A 12,990-nucleotide genomic window follows, 5' to 3' on the forward strand; every position below is an offset into this window, starting at 1 on the left:
GGATAGTAGTTTTATCGGCATTATAAACTCGTAAACATAGGCATACTGACTAAATTAACAAGCATGGTGTCGCCTGTGCACAAGCAAACATCAACACGTCTCACTCGATGACTGCGGAAACTCGCTGTCGAAACACTGCAGTGCGGAAGCGCGCCAGCAGCGGCGAGCGAATTGACCTTCGTGCTGCATCTCGCATCATCGCAAACTAAGCCGCGAAAACACAGCACGCAGTGGACTTTGTCCTCGTCGCAGATGGCCTTCAAGATACAGAGGCCCGGGCTCACACAGCCATCCGGAGTAGAGCCCCCCCCTCCCCTCCCCTCCCCTCGGAGCGTTGCGCGCACCAGAAGACGGCACGCTTCCTTCCCACTTTCTTCCTTTGCGTGTGTGAGATTGAGCCGCGATTGCCGGCTCACCCTCGCACGCTTTCACTTGCACATACAGCGTACGGCTCGCGGCGACAATTTTATTGCCCTTGGACTTTATACAGAACCAAATGTGCCTGGAGTGTCCATATAATTGTTATCGCAATAATTCGTGTAGTAAGGGACGTCTCTTTGGAATATTGCTTAGTTAATTTATCATATGGCTCTCAAAAATATCTAAATTATCAAATAGAGAGATGACAAAACCAAGTGGAACACTTATGTGGGAATTAATAATCGTCGCTAAGAACACTGGCCTGTAATTTTATATGGTCCTCATATCTCAACCAAGTTCCCCCTTTTCCCCAATGCCAAAGTCTAGGACAAGTGCTCTCAAAGTGGGTTCTGCGGAACCGACTCCACTGATAAATTTTCTCTGGTTCCGCGCTCACCAAGTGGCTAAGACAGCGAAAGTGAGGTGCGCTCGATCCAAAGAACCTCCATTACTCGTGCCCGAGCATCAATAAACAAATCACAGTGCATAACAGAAACGCACCAACTGCGCAATTCTAGCCACCCAGCCTCCGCGAAAACGGGCATAGAGCCCAAGCTCTTGCACTTGAATCTCGGAGGCCACCACCACCATGCGCACTTCTCCGGTTTGCAGACAGAGTAGGTGCCGATAGCGTGCGTGCTAACATATGAGTCGGAGGATCAAAATAAATGCGCAGAGCATCGTATATGCGCGACGCAAGAGAGCAAGAACAGCGCTAGCATTCAAATGAAACTAAGCGACACAGTCCGCATCGCCATGGTCATCAGTGGAAATCGTACGTGATAAACGACTGACAGTAATGCCGGAACGCTTCGTGCCTAATTCTGGCCTGAAAACCTTTATTCTCACGTTTATCGCCGCGCGTAACAACCCACTGGCGGCTGGCTGCGTGCAGTGCATAGTCGACATCCACGATCGCATCGATCACCACCACAGTTTCGTCCACAGCGGTTGCGGCAAACAGTAGTTTTATTTAGACTCGGTGTGCGTGTCGGCCACATGCCTTCAGAAATGGGTAGCCGCCATCCACGATCGCATCGATAGCGACCGCAGTTTCGTCCGCACTTGTTGAAGATAACGGTAGTTTTGTTTTGAGCTGGTGCACGCGTCGGCCGCCTGCCTTCAGATCCGCAAGGTTCCCGTCCATGATCGCGTCTATAGCGGCCACGGTTTCATCTGCAACGGTGGCGACAAGCACTAGTTTCGTTTTGACTCGGTGCAAAGCTGTGGGAGATGAAGAGCAACGGCTATATCGTGATGGTCAGACAATTTCTTGGCGACCAGATCACTTGTGAAAAAATAATCGGGAAATATGCGCGCGATAGTGAAAAGCGCGTTTCAGAGCCGCGGCAGCGCTTACAAAGGAAGTCCGCCTTCGCCGCTGCGAGTGCTAATCAGTCACGAGATGACGAGAATTGCAGCTTCTGCACTCCTCCTGTGCAAAATAAAAACAGGATTTGCTGACTCATGCACAGTAAACAAAAGCATGTTGACGCAGTAAGCATTTGTTTACTGTTTTCTTGATATCCTCAATAATTCAACATTCGGTTAATTAGGACTTTTTTTTTACGGTCCCGTGAAATCCAAATTCACGAGGTTTTACTGTACTGAAAGTAGAGTCGACACACTAATCCTAAGGCCTCTTGTGATGAAATGTGATAACTTTCCCTGTGCAATAAGCACTGAGAATTATAATTCTTTCTCGCCTTGGTTGTGATGCTGTCTTCTCTTGGCTCATAACAATTGCACACGGTGTGAAACCACTTGTCCCCGAACATGTTGCCTAGCCTCTCTATTAGGGGGGGGGGGTTTCCATGGCACTTCATGGAGCTTAGCAGGGTTCCTTGGAACGAAGTTGGTTGAGAACCCCTGGTCCAGGGAAAAAAAAGAGTTCGCAGTGCTGCCTAAAGCATAGAGAAATAGCCCTCGCTGCATTTGTTTTCTTTCTGTTGTTGTGAGCAGTCTCCGAATAAACAGCGGCACGAGTGGCACACTTGCCTGTGAAGTTTGCAGGGACTGAAGCTGTGCTGTGAGCTCGCGCAGACGTTCGTCACGCAACCGAGCTTCTGTAGTAGCTCGAGCCAAGGCAGTGCGCAGCTGTCGCAGTTCACGGTCCTTCCGCTGCGTGGGTGTCAGGTAACTGTCGGTCTCCACGGGCCGCTGGCAGTGCAGCACTGAGCGGCAGCTGCCACGCCGGTGACACGACACGGCCGTCTCCACTGGGGTGGTGGGAGCTGCACACACAAGTATCCACATGCTCATGGCGTCGCCGTGACAACTCAATGTGCCAACACCTGTGAGCACTCTATTCAAGGATGTGGTGCAAGTTAAAAACCAAATGGCACTCCTTGTGTCCTCTTTTTTTGTGTGTGTGTTTCTACCTTGTGCCACAACCTCGAATAGCCATCGCAGGATCGAATCCCGGCCACGGCAGCTGCATTTCGATGGGGGCGAAATGCGAAAACACCCGTGTACTTAGATTTAGGTGCACGTTAAAGAACCCCAGGTGGTCCAAATGTCCGGAGTCCCCCACTACGGCGTGTCTCATAATCAGATTGTGGTTTTGGCACGTAAAACCCCATAATTCTTCTTCTACTTCGAATAGCCATGCACCAACTAGCCCAACCTGGTACGCTCTTAAACATGTGAGCCGTGTTCTAAACAGTGCTCTCATTATATTTCAATCCTCATACTGGTCATTCCACTGCAGGCTTCCACCTCAGTTTCACGAGTAGACTAGTGTCTAGAAACTTGGAATACAGCTTTTGACATGAAAATACTGTCCCACTCTCTTTTTTTTTTTTCGTACATGTCTGTGAACCCTTGAATTCATTTACAGTATAAAACCTCAACTGCTTCAGCATATATAACAAATCTTTAATTTCATAATCTCTAAGCAACCAGTTCCAAAACTGTGCCAAATGTAGCATGATTTCAGGCGCAAACTGGGAGGCTGGTTACATTACAGAAACTGGAAGTTGCGGTCATCACTCGCATGTGCCAGCCCAGTCCAGTCCAGCGGTTGACGGCCATGCAATGTTCATCTTGCCAAAAGCTGGATATGCGCCACCAAATTCGCCCTTCCACATTCCTTCGTCCACGTTTCACAAAAATGATCCTCTGCTGCTCTTGGAACACAGGAATCCTTAGCATCTGCTCACCTATCATGATTAAAAAAAATCCGGTCTCAAGTTTCGCATAAGTGTTACTCGCCTATTTGGGTTAGGCCTGCGTGTCAAACTGTATTCGAAGCAAAAGCCTCCGTGAGGCTGTTGAGCCTTTTGCTGAAGCTTCCATTTCTGTATATGTGCGAAAAGAAATCAATTAAAAAAGAAACTTCACTAGGGTTTTAGCAACACAATCACAGTGTGGGTGCATGGTGTCATCTGGTGCCTCTACCTCTGGTATCCTTGGTTTATTCATGTCCCTGCTTCGTGCCCAAAGGCACTTGTTTACAATAGATTGTATAAAAAGACAATGTACTTAATTATTTGTCGCTTCTCAAGAAATACAGGCTCGATACCATAATTACTGGGTACAGATGTCCATTAAAAAAATTAAGCAACAGCCAGATATATGTTTTAGTAGTTCAACTTAGGCTGAGAAGATTGGTGATGCTATCCCAATAAATTATGACTTCTCAGCAAACAGACCTATAAAAACAAGACTGAACTAGGTCACTTCTTTGATGCATTATGCACTACGCGGCTGTGTCTACAGTGGAAAACCCAAACCATATGCCATCTACCTAGACTGGCATAACACTCTGCTCTGTCACAGAAAAGGCCATCCAAGGCAATGATAAACAGTATCGGAGACAGAACAGCGTTTTGTGAAAGGTAATGGTTCGTGTTCCCTTTTGGTTATGTGTACCTGCGCCAAATTTGCATAGTCCTGGATTTAAAGAGCTCAGACACGGTCAGGGGCGGATCCAGGTTTTTGCTGAGGGGGGAGGGGGGTCAGCTTCTGTCAATGACGTTAATGATAGTAGTCTTCCTTATTTACCGAAATTTACCGTTTCTGTTCACGATAAACCCACCTTTTATACGGCTAGGGCAACACCTGTAGCGAAGCCAAGTATTGGTTTCTCCGAACTTGTAGAAAAAGGACGTTGCCCAACACAGCCATGTGCTTGGCGGCTGTGCCTGATAATATACCTAAGTCTGTATTGTTTCTGATAATAAAATTTGGGATGATCTGTTGCAGATTTGTTATAGGTGAGTAAGCACGGGTCCGTCTTTGGAATTCTGTTGGGACACCTTGATTTCCTTAAGAAGCTTCTTTGTGTTCAGCTGAGACACCTTCTTTTGCCTTGGAGGGCAAACTCTTCTGCTCCAATGCGCCAACCACTACTCTGATTGTTTACAATGTGCGAATCACCGCGTATGAAGACTCACAATGCTACCTACAAGAAGATCGATGTGGCGTAGTGGCCGAGAGCGCGACCCAGCGTCTTTTGCTTCCTGTTTTGTGTACCACGCGACACCATCCTAGGCCCGCACGCTGGTGTTGGCCGCTGACATCATGCTCCCCCACTGCGCAGCTGCGGCTCGACGCTTTGCCCTCTCCGCGAGAACACCCACTCAAACAAATCGAGTGGGTTTGAGCCGCCTACGCTTATTGTATGACAATAAAACAGAGCGAAGTTATACTGCAAAGCTTGCAGCGTACAAACGGTACTGTGCTTGTACTAGATATTGTCAACATATAACTGTGATCACAATGAGCATTACAGTTATAAAAGTTGCCTGTGCATAGTTCTTAGTTTAGTTGCTATTATTTAGATAAGAACACTTCAGCGAGAGATCTTTTTCATTAAGCAGGTTGGTCACAGAACCACCTTATTAATTGTGAAGCTGAAAACTGCATACTCCTCCCGAAGAACAGATGAGTTGTAAGAGTGCAGGAAGAGTTACTCCTTTGAACAAGTCGGACACAACGCTCCAACTCTTAAAAATAAACAGTGCACAGCTTCACAGTTTCATATGTCATAACCGTTTATCACGTAGAATGAAAGCAACACGGGAATGCAACAACGTATAACAAAAAAATTACTGCTGCATTTGTGCACTTTTTGCTCTCTGATCGAGTTCCCTGACAATCCGCCCAGGGCAACAGCGAGACGTGATGAGTGGACCTCGCTTCGTTTATATTTAGTTGACAAAGGCTCGTCTCACATTTGAGGTACGGACTGGGTAGTTCTTTCATTTCTGTAGAAATGCACAATACAATTTATATGTCACATATCGATTCTGTAACAACATAGTATGAAGTTCTTGGTGTAAATTTGGCTAGAACTCGCGTGAAGCAAAAAAATCATGACCCATTCCGCTCTGTGAAGGTGGATGACAAGTGAAGCTGTTTAGCACAAGACTTGCAACTTGGGTAACAGCACGAAAAATAACAAGCAAGGAACGACGATAGAGACAGAGTGAAAAGATGCGTGACGGGAGTGGGCTCGTTGTCCCTTCCTTGTTATTTTTCGCGCTGTTACACAAGTTGCAATGAACCAACTAGCCCAGCAAACCAACATTAGCACAAGACACAGAGGCCTCCCCATTACTACGATAGAAGAGAAGGGAAATTCAAAATGGAGAACAGTAACTTACTTGTCTTTCTGGTTTTTTATATACATTCGCAGGGACTTACTTTAAGCAAAAGGAAACCCGTAAACCGACGAGCATAGTTATACTTTTTACATTTTTTTGGCACACATTATTACCTTTGCAGGCTTCAGTGTCTTGAAACGAATGCTTGGACACAAGAGAAAGAAAAATTACGGGGGATGCTTAGAACTTTCTAAGAATGTGAAGGCAAAAGCAGAATTGGACCCATAGTGATGTGGAATGAAGTTTTGAGCCCATGCGGCGATGTATACAAGGGACACGAGTGTGCTGCGAGCGTGCTGCTGCCGTTTCCAGAACATTCTACGGGTGCCGCCACCGACTATTCTCTCCTTTTCCCCAGCGCCGCCACCGCGCTTGCCCTACTGCACTGCTGCTGACATTTACCTCCTCCTCCCCAGAGCCGTTGCCCTTTCCCTGAACACCGTTGAGTGCGTGGGACAGTATGGGAATGCTTCCACAGCTGGCTCCGACCAGCTGTGGAAGAATGCGCGAGTAGTCACACGAGCGAGAGGCAAGGCGAGGCGAGCTTTTTCTATACCTCATAGCAACCTTGAAACAGAGATTTAAGGCTTTAAAAATGTCGATATCCTTTTCTGTGACATTGTAGCAACAAATTCTGCATAGTCGCTACGCGGCATTGAAGGGCAGATAGATGAACTGCGAAGGACAGGGGGACTGTTTCAGACTGTACACTGGGGCACTCTGACAGGAGACAACATAAAACTCAAAGAAAGACGGCGTGGTCTTAGCTTGGTCCTGCCCTGCGCACCTCTGCTTGGTCCGGCTAGTGTACTGGAAAGCGTTTAGTGGGCTCAGAGGAGGGCGCGGGCTGATGTGTTGCATGTCGCCGCCGAGAGGAAGCGCGGCAACACGTTCCTACTGAAGTTTCTCCGGGGTGAGCGACTGCAGACTGTGATGTTCGTCCTCAGACTCGTGGTCCTTTAACACATTCTCTTCTCCGCTTTTGCTCGGTACCGCTTTCACTGCGTGTGTTCGCGTTGTCTGTATTCACGTTGCTTCTGTCGACGCCTCTCCGCTTTGTTACCTTTTTTTCCTCCTGCGTGAACGCGATACGCCGCACCCCTGGATTTTCCAGGTAATGGTAAGAGGTAACCGATGACACCCCGAGGGGGTACTCAGTTAATCAGGCGCGAAGGCGATCGCGCGGACATTGGCGTGCATGACAAAAGGGACGTCCGTTCGTTCGCAAGATGCCGCCAATGGAACAAGTAAGGCACGGCCTGTGCCAGGAGGTCCAAGTGTTCATGAGAAAAAATAACTAGGACAACTTCGCGACACCACGCGCCTACAGAAAACAGCTAAGCTTGTGAGCGAGCTAGCCTTACTTCTACATGGCTGCTACCACTGGTACTCGCGAGAAATACTTTTGAAGAATGCTGGTGGCCATATTTTTGCGACAGGGCCATCACCCTGTCAGTGAGGGGCGATGCAGAAATCTGAGGGGGGGGAGGGGGGTCAGGACATCCCCCCTGGATCTGCGCCAGCGGCTGTGAGGAGTGACAAGTGATCTTTAAAGATGCGACAAAGATGACCGGAACAGATTGGAGGCAGGTAGAAAGGTGAAATAAATGGGGGCAGGAAGGGAAGCCAGATGAGTAGACTGCATGCACAGCAAAAGGAGGTCACGTGCAGGACCAGCCTTGATGAAAGCTTGTGACGCTGGCTGTGGATGTGCCACTGCTGGACACAGTGACATTTCTGTCTGTGAGGTGGTGATCTGCCAAAGACCAGCACTGGGCGTTTTGGACGTGTCAGCAGGGGAGACACTGGCCACCGACTGAGGCATGCTGCCGACACTCCTGACAATGCTTCCAACTGGTTCATAAGTACTGCAAGCATCACTGAGAACTCACGGAAGTATGCTGTACAAGGACATCATTTATTTTCCAAGTTCATTAAGATCATGTTAAGATGGGCTACTTAAGGTTAACAGATAGTACTGTCACCTAAGAAAGGGTTATATCTGTAGTTAAATTTTATATGCCTGAAGCCTGCACTTTGAAGTGTTTTGGTGCTTCTGTCACTTTTGGTTGGATATGAATGTTAACTCATTCAAATACGTAGGTGTAACCTTATGCAGTGACCTGTCCTAGCGTACTCATATTACTAACATCATATCATCTGCCGATAAAACACCTAGATTCTTAAAACACAACCTCCGACATGCCCCCATACATGTAAAACTTCTAGCTTATAAAACGCTCGTGAGACCTAAGCTGGAGTACGCATCCGCCATTTGGAGCCCACACCAGTCTTACCTCACCACTGCTCTGGAAGCAGCTCAAAACCGCGCTGCTAGATTCATCCATTCCACTTATCAATACCACGTTAGTGTTTCATCTTTAAAAGCTGAATCCGGCTTATCAAATCTCTATCTTCGGCGTCGCATTGCCAAGCTGTCCTTGTTCCACAAGTTCTTTTACAGTACTCTCGGCCATCCACCTTACATCGCACCCCCTGCCCGCATATCCCATCACGTCGGCCATGAACTTAAAGTGTCACGCCCACATGCCCGCACGGTTACATTTTCATCTACATTTTTCCCGCGCGCAGCATCAAAATGGAATGGCCTTTCCCACCAAATTGCAGCAATCACTTGTCCATCAACTTTCTTGAATGATGTAACCCATTTTATTTCTGAGTGACGTCATGTGTCTATATTATAAACCCACCCCTTATGTAACACCCCCTAGAGGGGTCTTTAAAGGGATACGGACACAAAATCTGAAAATTTTACGAAAATGCTGAAAATGAATCCTCAGTGTGTGATAACACTGAAAAGAAGCAGTCACTTAGCTCATTTTTGAGCCGATGGCTTTATTTTTGGCGTTTTTGTGAGCGTGCGCCTCGCCGCCCGACCCGCGAGAGTTGGAAGGCGTGACGTCACGACACCCTTGTCGGATAGCCAGCTGGCCGGCCGCCGTCATTCGAAGCGCGCTGATGCCGCCATCGCGAGCATGGATTCGAGTTCTGGTGTCTCTACCAGCGATGAGTACACGTCTGAAGACGAGGACTATTTGAACTTGGCAAGAAATATTACCGCTTACGGTTACGAGCCTTCCGGGTCAAGCGACGAAGAAGAGCAGGCGGCCGTGGAAGTGCCGGTCAGGTTTTCGCAAACCGTAGCGCGAAAATTTCGCTCTGAACCAGACACGTGTGCAAGAATTATTTGTCATTTCCTCTGTAAACTTGCTTTTTCAAGAGCACACGCAGGCGAGGCAGCTGCAGGGTACTTCAGCACTGCGCGGATGGTAGTTGAGCAACTGCTGGGAGTTATCAATACCTCAGAGACTCTCACGTCCACTTTGCCAGCCGCCCGACAGATGGAAGCACCTGTCTGGCATTCTCCCCAGTTTTTTCCGCTTTTAGCCTGTGAAGAAACAGAGCTGTGTGCGTGTCTGCCCCGCTGCCATGTAGGACTGATCTCGTGAGTTGCGCTCGCATCTGCTAGCCTTGTATTGTTTTACTATACTTTGTGGGGATGCGTGACTCACGCGTCCCCTGATGTTGTTTTCCCCGCATAGCTCGCGTCTCCTGTAATCCGGCTTCTCCGCGTGGCTAAGCGCCGGCGGCGGTTGTGGTGGTTGCGGTGCATTGCGAGAGATGGCGCAAGTGTCGCGATGCTAATGCCACCGAACGGCGGGGTGACTTGGGAGCAAAAGGTGGAAGGCGCTTTCTCTTCGGGTTGAGATCGGTGACGTCCTGCGCATGCGCCGATCCACGCTTCGCGAGACCGTCTTGCGTGGCTAGGAGCAGGGCACCGGTATGGACAAAGACGGATCGTTCGAACGCACCACCGTTCACGTGACCGTACACGTGAACGACTAGGCGATGGTGTCACAGCATGGGGCGAACATATTCGCTCGCTATCCGGTCGCGGTTAGTCGGACTTCCTTGATTTGTCGCGCGCCCATGTGAATGTTCTATTGGTAGTAATTCGGCTAGCATGCATTAGTGTATGAAAGGTGCAATAAATGGCCCTTTGTTTGCACTACTGTGTTGTCATCCTTTTGTCCCAAGAGCGCGAGTGAGACCCCACAGCTATGCCAACATTTTTAAAGACATTACTGCCTTCGTGCCCAGCCTCGGGCACCTCGCGCCAGCCTCGCCCTCACACTGCACTAGAAGGCTGCAAGTGAACGAAAACAGTACCGACATCTTTTCGCCTCCTCTTTTCAAACGCACCGCTGATCATGTCTTCCTTACGTTTTTGTGAGAAGACCGGTGGCACAGCGTCAGGCTTTAGGTGTTGCCTTTCGAGCGGCATGCCAAGGCTGGTCACATGCTGGCATGCAGACAGCCGGGCTGGTCACATAATCATCGTCGACGAAGTGGTCTACGCAAATGAAGTCATTTTTTAGAGGTCTCCAGGCTGGGCGTGATGGCTGACAGATCCAAAGTTTACACACCTTCTCGTCTCTGGGAAACGTGTGCGACGGCATGTCACAACCGACGATGCTGTTATAACAGCAATGTCTGGGCATTTCCTTCCGCCGCGACGAACGCGTCAATACCGAGCAACGATCGTGGGAAGGCAAGACGCACCACCCGCTTGGAGCGCCGACGGTTATAATGTTTCAGATGGACCACATGCGAAGATCGCCGAAACGGGTTAAACAAACGCTGCAAGGGACTGATACCCCCAGAAACACTACGACGGCTATGGCCGACCTTGGCCACGCGCGCGCGCGGTTGGTGTTATGACGTTAAATTTCAGCTTCTGCCGGCGGCCGCTTGGAGGCAAGGTGCAACAGAAAATCGCAAAAAGATGTTTCTCGTTCTTTTTTTCAAAGCAGCTTGTTGTATTCGTCATTTTTAGCAGTTCAACTTTTGTTCCGACGCAAAAAACCACCCGCCAACTTTTGTGTACGTATCCCTTTAAGGAAATAAAGTGACGATGATATTCCAACGAAGCTTGTTCATGCTCCTCAGGTTGTGCTTGTGTGTTCCTTTCGTTAAATTGAGCAATGCACCAGGCAAACATGCGTGGCATAGGCAAAAGCCAGCCTGTGACACCCACAGCCTGCAGTCACTGAGGAGAGCGCTTGTGCGGGATGTTAGAACACGCCTTGGCCAACTGTGAAGTTGCTCACAGCATTTCTGAATGTTGTTCACCAATTTTTACCCTCAGAGTATACATACGCAAATATGGTTTTGTCAATACAACTTGCAGAGAGCATCTTAACATTGGAATGCGTCTACAGCAATCAGTACCTAATGAGTGCTTCTGTAGGAAGCACTATCTCTGTTTTTCTTACCTTCCTTAAGTCTTTCCATGCAACTGCACCATTCGGGGAAAGCTTTTGCAAGAACGGGCCTATTCGTCAATTATATTTTCCCCCTGTTAGATAAATAAATTCTGGTGTTTCACGTGCCACAACCACAATATGATTATGAGGCACGTTGTAGTAGAGGACTACGGATTAATTTTGACCACCTGGGGTTCTTTAACGTGCCCCCAATGCGCTATTTTCCCCTCCGTCTCAGGGCAGCCTTGAAAACATTGAATTCCCTCAGGTATTGCTGTTATTTGCATAATTCCTCATCCATCGTGGGTTGTACTGTCTAACACTTCATTTCAATTTTCATTCTTTTCGTCCTTCCGAGATCAATGCGCTTCAATGCAATCTCATGCAATTTCAGCCACTAAGTATGATGCAGGATAGCAAAAATGAAATGGAACCTTACAAAAAACAGGCCCTGAGCCGTGTGATGGAAACATTACATCGCCAAAATGCAAGGCACGAGGTGTTACACATCTCGAGCTGCAGCTTCCTTGTGTGTGTGTGTCCATAGCCAGCACCAAGAATCGTCTATGAGGATGGCACTGCAACCAGAGTTTCAGCCCTTGCCACTTCTCCACTAGTTGTCGGTTGGTCTGACCGACTGAAACAAATTCACACGATGCACAATTATCTGTAAACTGAGGCTATTAATGCTGCCTGGAAAAAAACAATTTCGAAATCAGATCTTAACAGCTTTGAAAGGGATCGGCAGTGCACAGTCAGTTTTATCCTAAGAGATTAGCCAGGAACTTACAGAGTGCGGGTGTTTCCTTCATCTGACACAAAAAATGTAATCTGCTGACAGCAGCCCATGTGTGGCTCGGCACGTGTGTTTGTGTCCTTCCATGTAGGCTATGTTGAACACAAAAGCTTGGCTCTGTAAAAACTCCTACCTCTGCCCCCACAACATGACTCCCACAACCAACAACTGTTATGCTTACAAAAAATTGCGCAGAAATCATGAACAATGATTGTCAATGCAAACAAATAGCCGGACGCTTCAAAAAAGCTATTCGCTTTATTAAACAAATACTGCACTTGACGACACATACTTGTTGCGGTGACAATATTTTAGGTAGCATTTGTTGCTCCATAGCGTAATTCCGTCGAGAACAAAGCCAACGTATCTCTAGCAACATAGGTGGACCGCACATGCATCTTACAGAGCTATGACAGTTCCCACAACATGAGCATGCACACCCTTTGCATTGGCACCTTTATTCCCATTGCCAACCGCTGAACACCGACCACGAAAATGGTCAAAGGAGCTATTCACTCGCAAAAATTTATTGTGCTGAGCCCCGTCCTTCTTGCTGAAAGCTCGAGAGTTGGCTGCTGGTGCTGTGAGAGTGCTCAAGGAAATGAAGCACAGGACAGACAGGCGCTGCACATCAGCGAGAAAGGTTTGGGTGACTCCTTTTAAATGCTTGTTGCAGTAAATCCAGCCTGGTGCTTTGTCTCGTCTGTTGGACAATGCTTCCCCTCTAGCCATAAATAATGCCAGCTGGCTTCAGTGCTCGGCCATCCCATAGATTGCGTTCTTTCTGTCCTTCTTGCGCTTTTGCCCAAGCTAATTGCCGTGTTGGCTTACGCACCATTCATGCCCTGTCAGACAGGTAAGGGTGGCCCACTTTCTT

The 12,990-nt window shown here is 48.2% G+C and overlaps 1 protein-coding gene across 1 annotated transcript in view; it reads right to left on the reverse strand.

The window, feature by feature from the left end:
- Window positions 1-12,990, reverse strand: part of LOC119461830 (protein quick-to-court) — an 82,903-nt gene that overhangs the window by 53,770 nt on the left and 16,143 nt on the right. The window contains exon 3 of the mRNA XM_049673047.1: window positions 2,419-2,654. Within this exon, the coding sequence (XP_049529004.1) occupies window positions 2,419-2,654 (236 nt within the window). The remainder of the gene's footprint in view (window positions 1-2,418; window positions 2,655-12,990) is intronic.

This window comes from Dermacentor silvarum, chromosome 8, assembly GCF_013339745.2.
Source record: "Dermacentor silvarum isolate Dsil-2018 chromosome 8, BIME_Dsil_1.4, whole genome shotgun sequence".
In the NCBI taxonomy this organism is placed as follows: domain Eukaryota; kingdom Metazoa; phylum Arthropoda; class Arachnida; order Ixodida; family Ixodidae; genus Dermacentor; species Dermacentor silvarum.